Here is a 23,633-nt window from a genome sequence, read left to right as displayed (position 1 = left end):
TTAAGTGAGATATTAGTCCTTGTTCTCTAAGGAACAAAAGGAAGAAGGCTAAAGGGAAGGGAAGTATTTTCCACTAAATGAAATGTGAATTGTACAGCTAATGACAAGGACTCTGAACCATGACTTCACGCTCTGATTCCTAAGTGGGAAAATTGAGGGCTACAAATGCCTAGGTAATTTTCTTTGTAGATTGGGTTTAAAAATAAGAGCCTCTCTCTATATAAAACATAGGAAGATACAGTTGCAAAAAGAAGTAGAACCCCAGTTTGCAGTGATGCGTAGCACATTGGAGCTAACTAGAACTTGAGAAGCCATCTGATAAGGAATTCTGCACAGAACCCATAGTTTGGCTTGAGAACATTTGTAAAACCTCTGAAAATATTATCTCAGATACTATATACATTTGTTCATTTTCTTCCTGGCAAATTCTGTGCTTTTCACTGTGTTGTTACTTTTTGTCCTTTTGTAAACCCCTGACTAAAATTTCTCCTTGTGTAGATGAGAAGTAAGTGGTGCATATTGATACCAACCAGTTTGTGGCAGGGTTAATTCTAATGCTAGCATTTTGCCATTCCATCTCAACTGATCTGAGCTAAGTGTTACAAAATGTTAAGTGGATTTTCTGTGGGATATATTTGCAAATCTCTGCATTTTATGGTTATCAGAAATGGCGAGCTCTTTGTGGTACCAGAATATTGTGACATAAAAGTTTTGCCTGGAAGTGTTTCAGACACTCCATGCACTGAGACCCAGTGAGTGTGGAAATACTGCTTGTGGAGCTATCGTGGGCCTGAGGGTCCTAGGCAATGCATGTGGGTCCCTATCACTGAGGGCAGCAGGGCTCTGTGAGGCTGGATTTGCCCTGTCTGAAGGCATCCAAGTGACTTTTTTATTGTGTGTGTATGTGTGTCTTTATAGCTAATAAATGATTATTAACTCTTGATAGGGACAAGGCATTGAACTTTTCAAATAGAGTACCCTAATGCTTATAGCGTTTAGATCAGTAACCATTTCACTGTGATCTGGTAAAATTTTGATTCCATGAATCTGAAGGACAGTTAGAACATTTTTTTATTGGAATACAAGTTTTAAAGCTGTTGCTCTATAAACCCATAGATGAATGGTCTCTGTGGAAGTTAAGTGTTAAAGCAGCCCCTCCATGTGCCAGCACATAGATAGAATTGTCTAGATCATTGCAAATATGTCAGTCAGTGGCAGGAGAGTTTTTTCCAAGGATAAATAGTCTTAACTTCTTAATTTGCATCCTGTGTTTGGAACCTTCTTTTGTAGGCTGGCCTTCTTGCTTGAGCCCTTGAGAATCCATGTGGGAGATATTTCACATATCTCTTATTTTGAGCTCAAATTATATTTTTGATCTCTTCTTCCTCCCAGTTCTCCTAAGTTATATAAATCAGTGCAGGTATTTTATATCCAGCAACCTTAGGTACCACATTTCTGATATTAGTGATATAATTTTTTTCCTGGTAGGAGAACAAGTTTTGCATAAATCATAGTACTAAATTACTTCTAAATTAGATTAATTTATATAAAATGGTAAAATGCTATTATTGGTTTTCTATTTTATTATCTTAGTATTCATGGAAGAAATTCTTTCCTCTTTTCTCCAAGGTCTTTAATAAAATTAGCCTTTATAACAATTTCATGCTATTTGGATGTGAATAAGGGAGACTAATGAAGCAGAAAATTAAAATACTTTTGATGTTTTAATATTAATCATTAATCTACACTTCAAAGTTATTTCTTTCATTGATAAATTTATTGCTTTAGAAAATATTTCCTAATGTCTTTTTTGCCTTTATTAAGCTTTTGAGATTCTTACTACTTGAACAACATCAGTGAAGAGGAATTTTGGAGGTAAAAATCAATTTAATTATTGGCAGAATGCTTACTATATAATGCTGTCAAGTATTTCACTGCTCTGTATATACAGATTGTTTCAAAGCTATGGTATTTAGGACATTTTGAATATACTTGCACTTTTTTTTTTGTCTTTTTCGTTTTTATCGGTACCAGGGATCGAACTCATGACCGCCTGCTTGCAAGGCAGGTACTTACGCCGCTGAGCTAAATCTCCAGCCCCAAAATTAGCATCTTTTTTTTTTTTTTTTTATCGGTACCAGGGATCGAACTCATGACTGCCTGCTTGTCAGGCTGGCACTTATGCTGCTGAGCTAAATCCCCTATACTTGCACTTTTAAGAGAGTATGCATTTACTCTGAATATTTTAGAGTGGTTATAATATACTTATTTTTCTAATAAAAATCCCCATAGTTTTTCTATAGAATTTTCAGGACTGAAAGAGGCCTCTGGATATTTGCAGTGGCCATTTCCTTGCGCTCTTCTTAAAGGAAAGCTCTTGAGAACAGAGAACATAACTTTAGGGCCTGACATAAGAGAGATGCCCAGTATGTCTTTGGTGAATGTATCAGTAACCTCCTACTTTTTATTAGTGGGAGCCCCCAAGGCTGGACAGATTAAAAACTGGACCTCAGATGAGTCTAGTTAACTCTTCATATGTGGTGAAGACCAGGTCTCTGGGTATTGTGAGAGCAGGGCGCGGTCTGTGTTACGTAGTACCATGTGCCCATATTCACAACTTCACAAGATTCCTTGGTCTCTTTCCTAGCAAAGCAGTTTGCTGATTTCTAGGTGCTCCTGTGAACTAGCAATCATCTGTCCCTATCCTAGGATCTTGTCCCTCTAGTTTGAACAAGGAATTTTGCTCCCTTTGCCTTAATGATTTAAATATTTTTGATTTATCCTGCTAAGGGTTTAGCAGTTAGCCATCTGGAAATGGCCCTTTCTGTACAGGACTTACAGTTTTGCTTCTGCTGCTACCTTCTTCCTCCCCTTTTCTTCCTTCTAGCCCTTTGCTCCTAAGTCCCTCAGAGTATATTCCTTGAACAAGAATATTTTATTTTATTTATTTAAATTAATTATGTTTATTGGTACATTTTGGGTATACATGATGATCACATTCATCATAGGAAATTTGTACCTGTATATGATATAACTTGATTCTTTTTCCCTCTGCCTCTTATTTACAAGAGCTTTATTTTTATTCTTTTCTTTTTCTTTCCTTCTTTCTTTTTCCCTAGTTCACCTTCCCTTTTGAACATTTTCTTCCTATTCTATAATATCTCATATACATTTTGATCCTTATTTACATTTTTAGTTTCTGAAGCCAGAGAAACAGTGTGGTATTTACACATGTGTGTCTGTTTTATTTCACTTAAGAGTATGGTCTCAAGGTGCGTCCATTTACCTAGAAATGTCTCAGATTTATCCTTTTTATGACAGAGTAGTAATCCTCTTGTATAAAAATCCCTGACATCTTTGTTATCCCTTCACTGGTTGATGGTTTTCATCTGGACTCATGTGGGACATTGCTGTGGAATTTAGGCCCTTGACTAAATATTCTTTGTTTTTGGTGTTGCGGATAGATTTCCTGCATTTTCTTGTGTCAACTCCCGGTGACCATTATAAAAATAGTATTATAAACTCCATGTCCTGATTCTAATTGTTGTGTGTGCAACCCCTGATTACAACACTACCCCAGTGTCTTCAAGACTTCTACCCATTCTATCTTCCAGCAGATTTAGTGTCTCTGGTAAAACAGGAGAATTTTATAATCATGGTGCAGTTATCCATGAAAGCAAATTTAACATCAATAAAGCCCCTTAGTTTTTCTTTTAAAGTCTTTTAGTTTTAAAAGATTTTATTTCTCAACTGGTGTGCCTTCAAGTAAACAAGCCTAGGACAACAAAAACAATGAATGTGGAGTTAACATCAAAGCTTCATGAATCCTGCCAAGCTCTTAAGGTTAGAGAAGGCTTCACATGTGTGTGATCCTAGAAGAACTTTCTGTTTGGTTTAGTGCTTTGCAGTTGTTATCTTGATATTCCTTGGGCCAGGAACTTTTGAATATATTTTTGAAGGAATTATTGTAGATGAAGAAACTTAGACTTAGTTTTTAAATAGCTTGGATTGTGTTGCTTAGTTCCTGCTGGAACCAAGATTTGAACTCAGTTCTTTTTGATTCCATAGATGTTGTCATATTACCTCCAACAACTCCATTTTCTTTAACTCTTCCAGCACTGTATTTAATCATTTCTAGAGTTGTAATTGATCCATCTTTTCTTTTTTTCTAAAGAATTCTGGCTTCTCTTGATAGCATAGGCTTTCTCTGTCATACGTCTCTGTGCTGAAGTATTAACTAGAAAGCCAACTGGAAAACTTTAATAAGTAATCATGTTTGTCTTAAAGGAGGTGTCAGTAAGTAGCTCCCATCTTAATCTTCTTCGTTTATAGAGAGAAGACTCACTAGTCCATAATTCTACCAACTGGTATTGTTTTGTACCCAGCTTTTGGAGCCGGTGATCCTCTGGGGTTCAGATCCTTCTTCATACCCAAGGTCTTCCTGACGCTAGGGAACTATGTGGAATCTGAGTTTTTGAATTCAGGTGGGTCTTCCTCCTCACAGACCTTCCTGGTGCTCAGTGTCTTTCTGATCCTTCCTGGGCTCTCGGGACACATCGGTGACAAGGCATTCAGTGTCCTGATCTCAGAGCTTACACTATGGTCCTCCCTGTTACTGTGTCCTATTCTCATCTTAAGATTCATCTAGGCAGAAGAAAAAATTAATCAGGTTGTCAGGGGGAAGATAATATAGTATTAGGAGAAAAGAAAAAGAAGTGAAGTGATTTGACTTGACGGAGACGCTGCAAAAGGTAAACCATGTGAAAACCATGTGTTGTTGTGAAACCATGCTGTTGAGGCTGTAGAGAGCAGCCACCATTTATTTTATCAATGGAGCTCCGTTAGCATGGAGCTAATTTTTCATTTCTATAGAGTAATTTAAGTTAGAATGTTAGACAGTTACCCTGTGAGCTGTGACATCTTGACAAGTGTCACCAGAAGAGTCAGCACAATCTCTTTTCTTTGTTTTTTTCTTGAAAGGGGTGATATCTCTGCCTGTTCCATTTAATGACATTTTTCCTGTAGAGGTCATAGCTTGTTATTGGCCTGCATGTTGTGAGCTACATCCTTAGCCTTTTAGAAACTTTTTATTTGTTTACTTTTTTTGAGACAGAGCCTTGTTAAGTTGCCAGATTGCCTTGGCTAGGCTTGAACCTGCAATTCTACTTCCTCAGAGTCCCTGAGTGCTGGGATCACAGGTACACATATGCTACCATGCCTGGCTGTATTTCATTATTAGGATACCCTCTCTAGACTGAATGAGATTGGATTTTGGGAATTGCTTTGTTTTGTTTTGTTTTTCTATTGTGAGATAGGGTCTCACTTTGCAGTTCAGTCTGGTCTTGAACTCACCATGTAGCCCAGATTGGTCTCAGACTTGTGGCAATCCTCCTGCATGGGATTGGATTTTCAGACAAGTACATTTCTCTTCTAGCCCTTCAGATGTCTGTGGTCATCCAGTCCCCTGAAGACCTATCCTATTCTCAGAAGAATTTTTAGTCTGCTGCACAGAGGAGAAAGCTCTGAAGTCACAGGACTAGGAGGGACCGCATTGCTCTGAAGCAGGCCTTGAGTTTGCTGACCTGGAGAGATGTGGCTGCTGTCTCTTTGGTCTGGACTTTTACAGATGTCAACTTTGTAGTCAGAGGATCTGGGCTCCTTCAACTCCTCTTGTACTAAGTAGAGCTTTTTTGAGAGGTGAGGTTGTTTAATAATCTGGAGTCTTCTCTCCTGCCATGGTTAATTTAATGTTCATAAACTTTAAGGTCCAGTTTGAATGTCCTTATCTGTGTTATCTGTATTATCAGACATAGACTTTGCATTATGATAACCTTATGTGTCTCCGATTTGAATGCATATGATATAATTCTTTTAAAATTTTAAAAAAATTTTTATTTTAAAGAGAGTAAAACCAAGGAAAATAAAACAGAATAAAGCTACCAAAACAAACCAGTGTAAGTGACTCAGGACTTCAAAACAATAAAAAATCAACAATGGTTACCATAATGCCTTTTGTTACCTTTAAAACAGCTGCCCATATCTTCAGACATAGTAAAAATCAAACAAAACAGCAGGGTAGAACCAATGAAAACAAAAAATGAATGCAATAAAGAACCTTAAAACAAGATAAGAGTAAATCCAAAATGGCTACCATAATAGATCTTGTTATCTTTGAAATAGCTGCCCATGCCTTCAGATATGTTAAAATCAGACAAAACAAAACAAAACCCAACCTAACAACACAATGAAAATGATACAGGACTTAAAAACAAGACAATGGGGAATTAACAATGGCTACCACCCTCAGCAGGAAACCCCCCATAGATGCTATTGCATATTGTTATCCTCTGAATAGATGATCACACCACTGGCTTTAGACCTGCAAAGTATTGAAACACTAAACACTACAACATTAAATTGTATTTTACCTCAATAGCTATCCTTTCAGCCTGTGTTTCTCCAGATCAGCTGGTCACTTACAGTGTGGGGTGGGTGTGGGGGTGGGGGTGGTTGGCTCTTCTTGTTTCCCAGCCCATGTGCTAGAAGCAGCTCCCCCTCAGTGGCCCATGCATGGCAGCAATTTGTAGGGAGGGCTTGCTTCTTGATGACTTCTTGTTCCTCTTCCTCCACAGTCTGTGAATGGCGCTGACTCACAGGAAAAGGCTGGCATCTGGCTGTCCTCCCAGCAGCCCATGTATGGTGCCAATTTGCCTATAATTCTTATTTGACGGACTGTATCAAGACATCCCTGGAAGATAGCATCATGTGCCTTTTATTAAGCTCAGAGATGTCAGATGAAGGCATAGTAAAATGTCCTATTTTAATTTGTCAGCTGTGTTCAAGTGTGGTTATTGTGCAAGCAAACATTTTCTCTTTTGCTAAAGGACTGGAGAATACAAATGCCTAGAAAAGTTCTGACCTTTGGGGCTGGGGATTTAGCTCAGGGGGCTGGGGATTTAGCTCAGTGGCATAAGCGCCTGAGTTGCAAGCGCACAGTCGTGAGTTCAATCCCTGGTACCGATAAAAAAAAAATTAAAAAGTTCTGACCTTTTACACTCAGATGTCCAGTTCCTTTCCCAAGAAAGAGGGAAAAGGGACTTCTCTATTCAGGGGAAAATTGCATCCTGAATATTGTGGGGTAGTTTTGAGTAAGCAACTACTTAAGATTTGAGACTGTAATAAAGTTTTCTTTTTTTTTTTTTTGTCTTTTTCGTTTTTATCGGTACCAGGGATCAAACTCACGACTGCCTGATTACAAGGCAGGCACTTATGCCGCTGAGCTAAATCCCCAGCCCCAATAAAGTTTTGTCTCTGGACTTGTGGGAGAACATGGTGGATAGATATCAGTAGCTATGGAGGCTCTCTGAGATAGCCAGCTTAGATTCTAGGAATGTTGCGATGTGGGGAGTTCTAAGCAGGGGGAGATATACCCTGCCAACTCAGGAACTAACTAAGCTGAGAGAAACCAACTGGAAATGCAATCCTGGTGCTACGACTGGAACAGCTAAAGTCTCAGTACCGAAGCTGGAACCCACATCTCTGGAAACCACGGCTTGAATTTCCTGCCACCACTGCTGCATCTGAATTGGCACAGCAGGAATAGAGACACGAAAGCTCTGAGAGCGGGAATCAGCTAACTGAATTGAGAGCAGAGCTGGGGGGGGAGCCCTGCATTGACCTTCGGTAAGTGAGAGGAACGGGGACCCTTCCATAGACTAGGAGGCTCTAACAGAGGACATTCTGGGACCAGGCAGACTAGCCAGAACAGGATGCTGCAATGACTTGAGTCACATATTCCCCTCTCAACTGGGATTGGTGGGGAGTGTTTGATCTAGGTGATGCCACAGACTAAGACCCAGTAGGCTAGCCCAAACCAGGTCCCTGCACCTGGCAGTGCACCCTAATGCAGTGAAGCCTTCTGCGGGTTGACTGACCTGGAGGGACAGACCCAGCATAGGTTGCCCAGGTCCGTGTCTCCCTAGTACACTGCAGTGGGCAGGAACACCTAGCTGGCGCAATTCAAACAAACTGTAACCAACAAAGAAAGAAACTGGGCCTCCTATATATACTTGTATGGAAGGAACAAAAAGTATGGGAAGAAGGAGCAACAAAAAAGGGTCCTCAATCCCCAATCCTGAGAACACTGATCCAGGAAAGGTAAATGCAAAGGAGAATGAGGACAGAAACATGCGATACCAGGCATGGCACCAATAGACGTAAAGCGATATCTCCGGGACCTCATGGATGAGTTCAAAAGTGAAGTATTTAACCAAGTAAAGCAAGATATAAGTAGAATAGTTAAAGAAATGCTACGCACCTCCCAAGCAAAAACAGATGGTGGAATGGAAGAACAGAAAAAAGGGGGAGAATTGTTTGATGGAGAAAATGGAGAAAATGTAGAATACATGAAGCAGGTTCAAAGAGATTACCAGGAAACTAAAAACCCTATTGAAAGCTGGCATAACAGCTTGAAAGAAACTAAGGATAGATTATCTGAACTGGAGGACAGATTTGTAAGGTGGGAGCATGAAAGGAAAAACTTCTTAAAAATAACAAGGAAATGAGCAGTAACAATACAAAAGTTAGAAGATGATAAGAGAATACATAACTTAAGAATGTAAAGGAAGAAGCAGGAATACAAACAAATGAACTGCAAAGGCTATTCACAGAAATAATCAAGGAGAGCTTCCCTAATATGGGAAAAGGTAAAGATACTCAGATCTATGAGGCATACAGGACCCCAGCCACCTACAACCCAAACAGAACTACACCCAGGCATGTAATAATCAAAATTCCAAAAATCCAATATAAGGACAGAATATTAAAAGCTGTCAGAGACAAGAAACAGATCACTTAAAAGGGAACACCCATCAGAATTACAGCAGACTTCTTGGCACAAACCATCAAATCACAAAGAATGTGGGGTGAAATAATTCAAGCTTTGAAAGACAATAACCTCCAGCCAAGATTGATCTATGCTGCACAACTATCCCTAGAAATTAATGGAGAAACAAGGTGCTTCCAGAATAAAGAGGAACTATGGGAATTTGCAACCACCAATTCAACTCTACAAAGAATACTGCAGGACATTCTAAAAGAGAAAAATACTAAGATTTCAGAAACGATGGCTGAGAGGCCACAATGAATGGAGCAGAAAGCGAAATGAAGAAGACAAACTGACAACTGACAGAAAAAGAGCTCAACTGAAATGAGGCAGAGAAGGTTGGATGGTATGAACAGCTATTTTGGAGGAAACAAGACATCATAATAGCTAGTGCTGATTTAATATCATCTTGTTTTGAAGTCCCATCAAGCTTTTGTTCTTCTGTCTCCATAGGTCTTAACATGTTGTATCTTATTGGATTTTATTATATGTGATAATATAAACAAAAACTTTTATAGACAAAGAGATTATACAGAAACCATTGTTCATTTTCTGTTAGTTGGTTCTAAATACCCTGTAATACTGTCATTCTCTTGAATGGTTTAACATTGTCTTGATATGTTTGATGCTACAGTATACAAAGCTATACTCAAAGATTTCAAGGAAAGAGACACTATGGTAACTACTTTTATGTCGGGATATCTTGTGGTGAGACAGTATTTTGTTTAAATGGTTATGTTCTGACCTGTGCTGTTTTGTTGTTATGTCCTCTTATCTCAATCTCCTAGTTTTATTTTTATCTTTTTAATTAAGGGAAAAAAATAGCAGGATATATTTTAGTAACCCACTTTGATTTTCTGTTAACTTGATTTGAAACCCTGTATTGCTCTCACCATCTTGTTTTGACTGAGTTTACTCTATTTTGTTTTGCTTGATAGTACCAAGTTTGAGAGTATAGGCAAAAACTGAAGACAATAAGATTCACTATGATGCCCATTCTGGTTTGACTATTGTTTTCTTTTGAAGTCCTGTAATGTCTCCAATGTTTTGGTTTTATTGGTTTTGTTTTTTATTGTTTTGTTTAGTTTTATTATAACTGATGATATAGGCAATTCTTTTTAAGATAGCAAGAGGCATTATGGTAACCATTGTTGATTGTTGTATTCTGTTTTTACATTATGTACTATGTCCATCCTTTTGATTTGACTGACTTTGTTTTGTTATGTCATATTTGGTTTTATTCTTCTCAAAAAAAAAAAGTAATAAGAACAGTGGGAGTAATAAAATCCCAAATGTGTAATTGTTATTGTAAAAAAGAGGAAAAGAAAGTGCTCTAAAGGATAGAACTGCATGTATATTTAAGCTTATAAAATAGATAACCATATTACTGAGTTTTTGTTGGATCATTGAACAGAACTGTTTGCAGTCTCACTGTTTGAATGTCTACTCTATATTCTTTAATTTTGTAACTTGAACAACTATTTCTAAGATGACAATATGTAATCTATTAACTAGTGATTTCCTACTGTTTATTTTTTTGAAATTCTGTATGTCTTGTACCCTTTTTCTGCTTTTTTTTTGTTTTTCTCCTTAAATAAAATAAAAAAAGTTTTGTCCCTGAGGGTAGATATTTGTTTTATATGTCATTGTCAAAAACCATTAGAAAGTCCCATGTGCCTTCCTATTTCTGGTAAATACTGCTCTGTTAATGGTATAATTAATACTGATAAGAACTAATGGAAATTATTCAAACAGTAGAACCTCATTTATAGAGTCTGAGTGCTTCCTTATACCTGCATATGAGTTCACAAATCCTGAATGTCAATTGCCTTTTTATATTTCTTGAGTCTTCCCCAGAGGCAGTTCAAGTGCTTTATGTGTTCTCCGGTTGTAAGCTGCTGGGTTTATTATAGGACCTGTGAGTAAAATCTTGCTAGTAAGATTTCAGTTGTTTTCATGATTTGCTTAAGCTGAAATCCAATGCTGAGCCTACCAAGGACTTTATCTTGAATTATGTTGACACTTTCTTCATTGACAGTGATATGCCTGTGAATTTTTACACTAACCTATAAAATCTAAAGTGACATGATTGATAAACAGTCAAATCTTTCAAACAAATAATGCAAAAGTTTATTTCAAAGCCAGCTATCTTAAAGGGATCAATAAATCATCAATGAAACATCATTTCAAAGAGCCACTTAGGCTAAAGAGTGGCTCATCTCTGTTCTGTGAAATATAGCAAAATTAAATATGAATAATGTTCAGTTTGTTTCGGGATTCAGATGCTTAAAATTGTGTAGTAGTTACTGCCCACTGATGCATATCAGGTTTTTAATATAGAAGTCCAAACTGGTTTATTTGACAAGGATGTGTGATCCACAGGACATGTTCTGTGATACTAGAATATATAGTTGTATTTCTCCAGTGATAAAATAGTATTGATGAGCCTCATGTCGGAACAAACTCTCATATCAGCCGTTCTCAGCCTTTGTTTGGCAGGCATTCCTTGGAAGCCTTTAGGTCTTCATGTGCTTTCAAGGGAACCTTTGGTGGTACCCTGTGTTTGCACTGGAATTATGTGGTTATCCTGTATTGTTTTGTCGTTGCCTAGCCATGAATTACTCCTGACAGTATATATGTTAACTATGTGTTGGGAAAGAACACTGGGATTAATTTGGAAACCCCAGTTTTAGCTAATTTTCCTCCCAGGTACCTTTAAAAAAATAATTATGGGCAAGTCATGGAGCTTTCCTGAGACTTAGCTTCCTCAGTGTGGTAGGAAGATGATTTCTTCATATAGATGTGAGCAAGTTCACTTGACAGACCTGATCCTGAAAGGAGTTTGTAAAGAATAGAGTAGAAGTACCGGGAAGGAGCGACAAGAGCACAGTTCATACCAGTGCTAAGCACTTTGGTATACTGCATATACTACGTGTGGAACACTTTTTTTTTCTTTGAAAATGAGCTCATAGTAGTATTTCAGTTATTCCTAGGGCTTATTGCAAAAATTCTAGCAAATTTCTGCGATAGTATTGACAGAGAATTCTGAGCTTAATCTAAACTTTCCTTAAAAGGTGGAATGTTTATGCTGGTCTTCTTTGAATTGATGATGTATCAATTCCATGTCATTCATCCATTTCCAAGTTTGCCATGGCTATGACTTTAATCTAGTGAGTTGAGTCCATTGTTTAAATATAAACTGAAACCAGATTTCAAGTTTATCTCATGGATTATTCATAGTCACCCAGAGGTTACAGTTGCTAACCTTTCAGTTAGCTCTTTCCTTCTTTCCTTCCTTCCTTCCTTCCTTCCTTCCTTCCTTCCTTCCTTCCTTCCTTTCTTCCTTCTTTTTAAAAGTCTGTCTGTGCACAGGCCAAGGAACAGGATGATACTGTCTCCTGCTCACAGTTAGATATTATTCAAGATAGATCAATTAGCACGGATGACCCTGAGTGGTCCGGGAGTTTACAGAAGGACTGGCAGCCAGGGTTGCTAGGACTAAATAAGGGGTTTCATACAGAATGGTAACTCAGTGGTAGATGCCTCTGTTTATGGAAGAAAATATGCTTTCTGATCCTGGGAGTATCTCCAGGAGAATCCACTTGGGGATTTCTCTGCATCCAGCTCTGTGGGTTTGTGCATATATTGGAAGAGTCTGTCGTGATTACATGTGTTTGCATTGCTACATTGATCATTTTCATTATATAATTTATGTTGAGAAGTTGGGGTTTCATGTGTGATGGAGGGAATATTTCATTTTGGCCAACAGTTTTTTAGCTTTCTGTCCATACTTGGTTTGCCTGTTGCTTTTGGGCTTGTGAGGTGAACATCATAGGGGAAGTGTATGGTGGTGGAGGCTGCATAGTTCATGGGGGCCAGGAAGCAAAGCAAGAGAGAGGAGGGCCTAGAATCCCAGCATCCTCTTGGAGGGAAGCCCTCCAATGACCTAGGCTCCTCCTACTGGGCCCTCCTTCCTCACCAGGAGAACCGCAGGTTGATTATCAAACCTCCTGCATCTCGGTCTCTGGGAAACAGTGAAGATATGAACCACAGCACTGCTTTGTCTGGTGAGGGTCCTTGACCCTAGAGCCAGACTGTGGGGATGCAAAGCTAAGGCCCATCATTCGCTGAGTATCTCAGGGAAGTTATCTAATCTCTGTCTGTCTCAATTTCCACATCTGAGGCTATGGAAAAGATTGTACCTAATTCACTGCTAAGGGCATAATAAGCATGAAATAAGGTGCACATAAGACTAGGAACAGTGTCTGGAACACAGTGTGAGTTTCAGAAGATTTGGTAGTCACAAGGAGCTCTCCATTATTACAGGACAACAGTGGGAAGAGGTTATCTTCTCTAGTTGAATATTACTAAACTCTCTATCCTTAAAATATTGTATGGTAAAATATGCAGAAAATAAAATACCTAGAGATAATTATTAATAACCCTTTCCATGTAGTTTTATATTTATTCTAAGCATGTATACACATGTGTTTTACATCATTTGAATCATGTGTGTATAGCTTGTATCCTCCTTTTTAGCTAGGTATGTCAAATATTCTCTGGGCAATCACAGTGTCTTACCAACATGGTTAATGGTTAGATAGTATTCCAAAGTGTGCATGAATATTTTATTTAATCATTCCTTTATTGATAGGTGTGTATTTATTTACTTATTTTTATAACAAATACCATATACATAGATTTTTCTATTTCTGATTATTGCTAAGAGCATTCTATTCCAACTGTAATGATTATTGGCTAACATTAGTAAAATTATAAATCTTTCAGCATCTTGCCTGATAATCTTTCACTAAACATGTTATAATTTATGCTCTCAGTTTAGTCTACCAGGAGTATGTTGAATTTCCTGTAAAATCCATTCCTCACTTCACTACCTTTGTTTTGAGCAGAGTGCCAGGGGACAGACAGCCTTAGGAGAGTGTGGCCACGCATTACCCCGAGACTGTCTGTTGGTGGTGCTGCCATATACTAGCTTTTGTATTTCTTTGTATCTTATGATGAAAACAGTAGTAATGCTTTAAAAGCAGAGTGGATAATTTGAAGTTATAGATTTACAGACAGTTTTTCTTATAAGCATCTCTTTTTTTTTAATGCTAAAGATACTAACAACTTCTGGCTCTATATGGGAATATTATCCAACTGAGAAAAATAAGAGGAATTCTGAAGTCAGGCCTAAACATTGTAGTTGGTTCCCATGATCTGAAGCATGGAGCTGGTGGAAAGAGCCTGGCCTGGAGTGAGTTCGGTGTGAATTCTGTGTCCATCAGAGCTTTGTGATCTTAGACACTTTATCTGACTTTAATATCAGTTTTGCGTTTAAAATATTAACCCTAATATATCTTCTAAAGAGGTTTTATGAAGCTTTAAGAAGATGATGTTTTGTAATGAGTGATAGCTTTTATAACAATCACCTAAGGTAGTGATTTGGCTGCCATGTTTGTGTCAGGTTTGGTAGCCAGGACCGGGACTCCAGGGGTTGATATAGTCTATGTTTGCACTCAAAGTTGGTCTTGGGTTAGAGTTTTTCAATGGTTGAAAAACTCTTGAGATTGAGAGGGGAGTGGAGAGTACAGACATCTTTCATTTCATTTGATTGAAGTTAGGCCAAACCAGTGACTGGGGTAGTCATTAGCTCTCTGCCTTAACTTGTATTTATTGAATATTTACTTGTTCAGGCACTGGGCCTAGGGCCCTCTACTGGTTCATTAGCTCCAGAAATGTGGCACAATTCCCACATGATGGTATTTAGTCATAGAAGCTTAGAGAGGGCCCCTCATGAGGATTGTCAGATTTAACAAAAATACAGGAAATATTACATGGGACATACTTACACTAAAAAGTTATTTGTGATTTATCTGAAATTCAAAATTATCTTTACCCATTGCTTCCCCAAGGCAGTGAGTTAAGGAAAAGTCCAGGATTTATGCTTTGATCTGTTTTCTTTCAAAGACTTTGCTCTTTTTTCTCTTCTCTTCTCTTCTCTTCTCTTCTCTTCTCTTCTCTTCTCTTCTCTTCTCTTCTCTTCTCTTCTCTTCTCTCTGTCTCTCTATCTCTCTGTCTCTCTCTCTCCTTCCTTCCTTCCTTCCTTCCTTTCTTCCTTCCTTCCTTCCTTCCTTCTTGCTGTTATGTTTCCTTGAGAACTCAGAAACAGAATTCAGGTGTAAAAGATGAGGAAAATGCTGTCAGATAGGCTTTAAAGTCGTTCACTCATTGTAAATTTAAAATCAAATTCAGACATGCTTTTCTCTCTCACCTGACTGATGAAGATAATTCCATATTAGATCTAATGATGAAAAATAGAGGGGACTAATAAGGGCCTATGAGATACCTACTATGTGCCAAATACTGTGCTCCAACTTTTCAAATCAGGGTTTCAGTTCAGAAGTATAAATTCTGAGGCTGTCTGGATATTGAAGGGATTTTCTAGAGGAAGTGCCTTACTCAAAGGTCATTGGCCTAGTTTTGCCATTATATAACGCCTTCTGTTGGGAGAATACTGGGAAGTGACAGGAAGATGTGGTAATTAGGGAGAAATGCCCCGGCTGACTTTAGGGTAGGTTTTTAAGTTTTATGAATCTTTTAATGGGTTGGATAGATTATTTATTGCTGCTGAAGAATTGGGTATTTAATAGAGTGTAGATATTTATGGGTCTTGAAAAAATATGCATGACCTTTGTGGTCAAATGCATACTCACAGGCCACGCCTGCCTTGTAAAGCCACCCAGTGCTCACCCTAGAGGTGCGCGTAGCTCAGCCTTCAGAAACCCATTCTGGTCTAATCTTGCCCTGTATTGTGATGTTGAGCTCCATGTCCAATCCTGCTTGGCAGGCTTTTATGGGAGGAGCTAGGGATACTTAAAAAGCTAGAGGAGAGACAGACAAAGAAAGAAAAAAAACTTCCTGTGGGTAATGTAAGTGATAAATGCCTTGTCCTCTCTCCCTCTGCTGATCCTCCCTTACAGTGGTACCTTAAAATTGGATTAGCTGCAGCAACTTTGGAAGGAAGGTCTTAAAAGACTTTCCTTGGGAGAACTTTTGTCTCCATCTTTACTTGGATTGAGTGGAAATAAGCCCAAAGATATGTTTGGATTTCTAGACATCTAGACATTCTGGATAGCTAAAGGAGCTAGAAATTTGGTAGTCATTTTCTGTTATGTAAACACCATTGTCTTTTGTACAAGACTGTCTGGGAATAGCAAACATTTTAATTATTTAACAGGAGGGATTATGTCTGAGATATCTAATTTTGGGGTCCCACTCTATGTCCAAACTACTGCTTAGTTTATACAATAAAGTCCTCTACTTTTCTGGGTGGATGTAAAGAACCTCAAGACTTGTAATAGTAGTGATACATAATATTATGATTCCAAGTACTTTATAAATGCTAAATTCTTGCAACAATATTTTGAAGTATTCCTATATCTATTGTATTAATGAGGTAACCAAAGAGCAGAGAATTTGAATAACTTTCTGGCTACACAGCCATTTGGGAGCAGTGAGAGGATTTGAATATAAGCAGATAGATTTTGAAGAATTATTTTGTATAGTTGTGTGTGTCAGTTTTGCAGATTTCTAAGACCTTAATGGCTACACTGTAAGGCTGTATATGTATGTTATGCAGGTTCAGTCTTGCAAGAAGGCTGTTTTGTGTGCAGCAAATACCTTTGACATTAAATTTATCCAAAGCATTTAAGAGTAAATAGTGAGGTTTGGAAATTGCAAAACAGGTGAGTGGGGCTTGGGATAGAGTTTGTACCTTGGTGTCAAGGGAGGCGTTGGCAGTCTAGGCAGAGTGGCTCTGGTGGGAATGGAGTAAAGAGGCTGACACTGGCTTGCGCTGAAGTTCCAAGGAACACAGGTAGGTGGGTTGCGGGGGACACAGGAGAGTTAAAGGTAGGGAAAAGAAAATGGCAAGAAGGGTTGGTAATTAGAAATTAATTTCTGGGAGTAAGGTAGTTGATGCTCAGAAGAGAGAGACCTAATTACAATGTTTAAATGTGAGACAGCAGTAGATTGCTCATGAGATATCTGTGTGTCTACCTATCTCTTTAAAGAAGTTGATTAACTTGCAAATAGTGCTTTTATATACTTCGTTGAAAATTGTACTATGATAATATACTGGTTCATTCACTAAAAAGTGAACTTTCCCAGGCCCATTCATGCTATTTACCTTGCTCACAGACATGAATTTTTTTCCTGAGATGTAACCTTCACTGCTTAACTGTGTTTTAAAACTGTAACCTCATTTCCTTCCAAATTGGAAGCATTCCAGTCTTTTCTGTGATCATTGCTATGCTTGTATGTTGAATAAGGACAGAAAACAAGGAAAAACCTCAGTGCTTTGAATAAAGATGCACTTAACCTGTCTGGCACAAAAGTAGCCTATAGTACAGAGGACTGCACATAGCTCGTCTCTTAATGGGTCTTGTTTGTCTGTGATGGAGCGGTGTTTGCTTCTGAGAGCACGTGTGCTTCTGTGTGTCTCAGTGTGTATGTGTGCTTATTCAGCTTTTGCATTCAGCCTGCGTCACTCCTATGGTAATCAGTATCTCTCAGTGACCCCCGTAGGTGAGGAGGGTTTCTTTGATAGATAAAGACCCACTCTTCCCAGACATTAAATGTGCAGAATGCCTCGAGGGCTCTGAGCGCTGCACTAGCATGCAAGTCTCATACCCAAAGTAGCCACAGCGCCTGCATTCCCACAACAGCAGCAGCCCTGAGCAGATGCTTCCAGTGTGCTTCTCTGGCTGTGCTTTTTACTTTGAGACAAAGTTCTGTAATCGCATCTCATGGATTTATTTTCTCTTCACTGTAAAGCCTGGATTGTGAAGATCTCATCATGCTATAAAAGGAAGCATGAACCAAGTTCTGGGGTCTGCTGAGGATTTCTTTGCCTTCCCCCTTCCCCTGTCTGGAGATGTGTATGAGAAAAAGGCTTTGCCTTTAGAGAAATTTTACTGCTCTGGCCAATAATGTGTAGCATTATTAAATTTAATGGCAGACCTTGAAGTGTATAAAAACTTAAGTCCAGAAAAAGGTAAGACTCCTACTAATTTTAAGGTAAGTGTAATAGTTCTAGAAGAAGATGATAAGCATTTCTTATTTTCAGTTAAGATTTATTTGAATTCTTGACAATGTATTTGAGTTATATTTCAATATGGACTAAAAAGGTAATATAAATATTTTGATTAGGTAAAATGGGTTTTCCTTGTAAATGTATATTTTTATAATGGTAGAATTTGCATGCTGACAAATGAAAGTACATGATTATAATGAAGTGGTCAGTGAGAAAGTAATTTGTATTCTTAGGTGATTAGTGAGGAACACAGACGTGCTCAGAAATGTCATTTGTCTGACACTTTGAAAGACTGGGTTTTAATTTAGATATTGTCAAGTCTTATTCACTTTGAATAATGATGAATAGTTATATTTTGACTTTCTACAGAAATCTAGAGAGAATGATTCCTGATTGCTATCACTTAGACATAGTCACAGGTAGTGCAAATAATTGGCTTTATAAAATGGAATGGTATAAGTATTCAGCACAGATAAAATGGAGCCAGAATCCATGTGTCATGTTCTCAGAGGCTATCTGTTGGTTCCAGGAGTGTGAGGGGAACGTCCTAAAGTATGAGTTAAGAGATCAGAAATTTAAAATATATGGGGGTTGTTCTTGAATTATAAGAAATGTTCCTGCCTGGTCAGACAGAATAAATAGCATGTCAAGCAATGTCTTCTGGACTTATCCTCAAGCTGAAACGCGCCTGTCATTTCAGGTTATCCATGTGCATCGACTCAGATGTAACTTTAGCACATCCGTGCTTGATCTGAGAGCCTGTCTGGAGACTGTTGATAGTTTATGGTATCAAATTCGGTGTGCCACACTCACAGTGTCAGCAGTGATGCTTGCTTTTTATTCAGAAATAGAAATTGTACTGTGGTTGAGATTTCCTGAGGATACCTGGATTTTCCAAGCCTGAGAAGGAAGTTTTGTACAGAAATAGTATAAGATTTGGTGTACTCCCTAGGCAGTGTGTCAGAAGGATTCTTGTTTTAAATGTGTCTTTTAGTGTACTTGGGCACTGTTTTGTTTACAGGATGTAAGAGTAAATTGAATTGCATAACATACGTCATGGAAGTAATGATGAAAGTGACTTGAATTACTTTCATTACCTAAAAGATGGTCTTTAAGAGTAAAGTTAAAATAAAGCTCCAATTCTTAAATATTATGGGAATCTGAATTAATTTTCTAGTCATAAAAGCTTTTAGAGTTGACTCATGTGTCTTATTTGAAGTAGATGTTTTCACATACAAATGGTTTTACTAGTCTTTTAAATTGAGCATATTCATATTTTACTTAAAATAGTTATCATATTTGCTTTAATAACTTATTTTGATGAATGAAAATTTTTTTTACTGATTATCCATCTTGGTTTTAAAATTATCTAGTTGGCAGCAAGATCATTTTTTGAGGGATATTTCTTCTGAATTTCAAATCACTTTTAAGAGTGTTAAATTATGTGGAGTGTATAAAATTAATAGAGTCTAAATCTTCATGACATCTAAGTTGCATTATTAAGTAGTAGCATTAGTGGAAGTAGTTTCAATTGCTAGGATTATGAAATTGAGAAATATTCATTCAGAGCAGGAAGACCAGAGAAAAGACACTTGAGTTTTGGTAGTATAACCTTACTCTCAAAACTCTGTTATATTTAAAACATATATTTGATCCTACATTTTATATCTACATCTATATTTATATCTATATCTGTATCTCTATCAGACATTATTGTTGCAGTTTATTATTATTTGCCTCTGAATTCAGTGTACATGCTAATTCTCTTGAGTTAGGACTGGAGAATTGTTTCAATAACTCAACACTGACAGAAGGTAAGAACTTGAATTGTAACATAAAATCAGAAAGTAGAACTAGCTTGAGGCACCTAAGACACATGTTTTTATAACCTTTTTATGTCTATGAATTTCAATTTCCCTTTTAGTAAAAAAAATACTACTTCTTTGCTTATCTCAGGGTTGTGAAAAGAGTTACTGATATAATGTTTCTGAAAACATTTGGAAGATGGAAAAGGAAAAGGATTATAGAAATGTAAGATGATGTAGAGTGAGAAATAAGGATGAGGTACTTTAACCTATTTTAATGGGAAAGAAATTGTGTTGTTCCAGGGTACCAAGTAAAAACACTTTGACCTAGCACTTTGGTACCATCTGCTACTGATTTTCCCCACGGCTTACGTGCCAGGAGTGTGCACACTGTGTGTGTATGCCTTATGGGAGGGCAGATGTCATTGTGGGAGTGCTCTAGATTTCTAGAGCAGAGAGAAGCCATAGCAATCTTTTCTTTTGTAAGGAAAAAAAAATAGGCACAGAGATGCTGCACTGTTTTCTTGAAGTCATGGGGCAAATCTGTAGTTAGAATCAAGCCTTCCTGTTCTCAGATCTTGAGGGCTGGATGGACCTTCTTCAGGGGTCTCAGTGTTTGCTATTAGGAGATGTAAAATATTTGGTACTTGTGATTTCATTTATGTTATGTCCTTTAAATTCTTTATACAAAGCTGCTGTTTAAGGAGGGATAATTGAGCTTTTTATGGATTTCTTCACAATAGAGATATAGTGAAATACAGGTAGAGTGAATGCTTTATAAGGAGCTAATTAGGAATATAAAGATGAATGCAGGTATTTACCTCTCAGTAACTCCCAGTCTGGTGCACAAACATGCTGACATGACTATAATTCTCTAGTTGGAGGGCATCCCAGGGCTCCCTGGAGCATGGGGAAGTCAGCATAGGTTTCTGGAGATAGCATTTAAACTGATCCTTGAAAGATGAGGAGGATTATATTAGATGGATAAGAGAGGATGAGCAAGTAGGCAATGATCAGGTGTTACAAAAAGACCTGGTACTCAAAATTAAGGGATTTGGACAGTATTGAAAAAGGCAACAGAGGGTTGAGTTGGAGAGAGGTTAATCAGATGCTAATTTTAAAAACTAACATCTAACAGCGGTTTAGAGACTGGTGGGAAGGGTGGGTCTGGAACAAGGGAGACAGAAGGCACCTGCAGTGAGTAGGAAAATGATAATCTCAGTTGGAGTTTATCAGCTAAATGATCCGTCATGAGGAAACACTGGTTTTGAAGTCCACATTGGTATGCTTTGCCCTTGATCCAACTGCCTTAGACCTTGTACGGCTTCTACCTCTGTATGCAGTTGCTATCCAGTCATTGCCTTGTATTTGGGACACATTAGCTGTATGAAGGTAATTTCCTCATCAGAAAGTTAACGTGTTTGTGGCCTTTTGTTTGCAAGACAAAATTCTGCTAAATGATGAGTATCTCTGTTCTTTCTTTCTAATGGGGGAATTTTTTTTTTTTCCTAAAAGCTGAGAGAACGCCTCCTCAGGAGGCAGGGTTTAGTTTGAATGTTGTCATATTGTTTTCAGAAGTAGCCCAAATAAAATATTAGGGTAGGGAGGTCAGTGCCATTTTTCATTTAACTTTGTTAAAGGTGGCTATTTCTATATATAATGAAGATGTTGATGCCCATATGTTGTGTGCTTTATTCTGTTCTTTAGATCTGCTAGTCTATTTCTGAGCTATCTGTGAAGGCAAATTCTTCTTCTGTGATTTTAATAAAAAGATCTTTGGCTCATTTCATGTATTTTCTATTCCAGCTGAATTTTAGAATTGCTTGTCTAGCTCCAAATATAATTCCATTGGGATTTATTTCTTAAAATTGCATTACAGATTAACAGAGAAGTGCCAACCTGTAGACATTGAGTCCTCTCTTTTAGAAGCCTTTATGGGATTCATTATATTTTATGGTTTTTCAAGTCAATAGAGATTTAGAATTTTCTTCAAGTGGGCTTTTCACATTTCCTGTTATGGTTAATTTTATAGTTTTTTGTTGGTATAATGAAAAAAAATTTGTATTATATTTTCTTCATCATCATCATCAACAACAACAACAAACCAAGTGTAAAATTTAAACACAATAATATAGAACTTGTATCAAAAAGTATAGCTGTCTCTCTTAGTCCTCCTTATTTTTTTCTTAAATAAACTACTTTAAACTTAGCTATCACTTTTGCATGGGTTACTTTTGTACATCTAAATGATATACTTATTTTGCTACTTACTGTTTTCCTAACTTGAGGTTTTATTTGTAGATTTTCTTCTGAGGTAGATGAAGAATTAGCTCACTTATACTGTACTTCTCCCATGCCCCTTTTAGTTGCTTCATTGGTTACCTTTGTCATGTTAACACTTTGTTGATACTGTCTTGGGCACTGATGATTACACCCAGGGCCTTGTGTATCTAAGCATCCTCTCTATCACTGAGCTATCACCCAGCGCCTGTACTCATACTCTAAGTATGTTTCATGCTCTGCCAACTAGCACACTCTACCTAATGACCACAGTACTCCTTTTACTATTCATTAAAAAAAAGAAAAACTCTACTAACCTTTCATTGGAATATTTTCCTGTTCTTTTTCTCTACTCATAATTACTCCTTCTATGTTTTGATCATAGATTGATTTAAAAAGCTTAATATCAAGGGACAAAATTTGCATTACTAAGACTATGTGCATTTGTATTGCTAAGACTATATAAATGCTCACCAGAGCAAATTAACTAAGTTATTTTAATTAAGGCTACTGTCTCAGAGGATATTATCTGAAGAAAAGCACAGAATTCAGGTATTTCTATGACACATGTTGGAACCAGTTTCATTAGAAAAAGCTGAATACCTAATGTTAATTTTTTTTTGTCTTTTTCCTTTTTATCAGTACCGGGGATCAAACTCACAACAGCCTACTTGCAAGGCAGGTGCTTATGCCGCTGAGCTAAATCCCCAGCCCCCCTAATGTTAATTTTCATAACTGGGGATCTTTGTCAGAGCTCTGGAAAGTGGGAATAATTATCTCCATTTTAGAGATGAGGAATCTGAGGTGCAGAGGGAGCAAAGAATGTTGGTGCTCTGACACTTTAATCCTTTAATCCTTTTGTCTGACTTTGGAGCCTGGATTTATAATCATGTTTCTCTCTTCCCAGTATTACTACCTTGAAAGTGGTCAGATGTAAAGGCAGGAGACAACTGTTTGCCTTTGTAAAAGGTTCCCTAGTATCTCTGTGAGAACATCTTAGTTTAATTTCTCTTCCCTTCTGCACATGCCAATCCTCAGCTGTCAGGTTGGTCTGGTGTTCTGTTGATAGAATGTGCCTGCAAGTGAGTTCTTTTTGAGTGGAAAGACACATGATGGGGTAGAGCACGCAGGGTTGGTGCAGTGAGGGCATGGGGTAAGAATATGTGGGGTAGTACCAGGTCATGCAGGTTGTTAATATCCCTTGAGGAATTTGGGCTGTCTCTGAGGAATAAGAGGGGGAAAATGGTTTTCTTTGGAATAAATAGGTGATATAAAAGCAGGATTTCAGAAAAAATAGTTTACTAGTGCTGAGAAAAGTAGATTCAACAGTCAGAGGTAAAGGATCTTGCAATCTACTTGAGAAAATGGCTCGGACATATCAAGGCCATGAACTCTAGTCGTTGAGGTTTTGACAAATGATCCATTACTTCTCTAATTACATATCAACAAAACAGGAGCTACCGCGAGCAAGCTAGAGTTACTTCAGCTGTCTCTTTGAAGAAAAGTAAATGATTGCTTCTATTGATCCGTTTAAAGAAGAAGTCATGGTTGTAAATGTGTGTGAAAT

General features: G+C 37.7%; 1 protein-coding gene across 8 annotated transcripts in view; it reads left to right on the top strand.

Moving 5' to 3' along the window:
• Plch1 (phospholipase C eta 1) overlaps positions 1-23,633 on the top strand; it is a 267,872-nt gene that overhangs the window by 71,796 nt on the left and 172,443 nt on the right. Inside the window, exon 1 of one of the 8 annotated variants that reach the window (XM_063249224.1) lies at positions 16,761-17,942. The exons of the other annotated variants lie outside the window; for them this stretch is intronic. Within the exon in view, the coding sequence (XP_063105294.1) occupies positions 17,900-17,942 (43 nt within the window). The 5' untranslated portion in view covers positions 16,761-17,899. Of the gene's footprint in view, positions 1-16,760; positions 17,943-23,633 lie in introns of those variants that run through there. 8 annotated transcript variants of the gene reach the window in all.

This window comes from Cavia porcellus, unplaced genomic scaffold (genome assembly GCF_034190915.1).
Source record: "Cavia porcellus strain 051 isolate PalLab524CR breed Dunkin Hartley unplaced genomic scaffold, mCavPor4.1 scaffold_5, whole genome shotgun sequence".
In the NCBI taxonomy this organism is placed as follows: domain Eukaryota; kingdom Metazoa; phylum Chordata; class Mammalia; order Rodentia; family Caviidae; genus Cavia; species Cavia porcellus.
The sequence above is the reverse complement of the archived record's forward strand: the minus strand, read 5'-3'. Positions and strand labels throughout refer to the sequence as shown.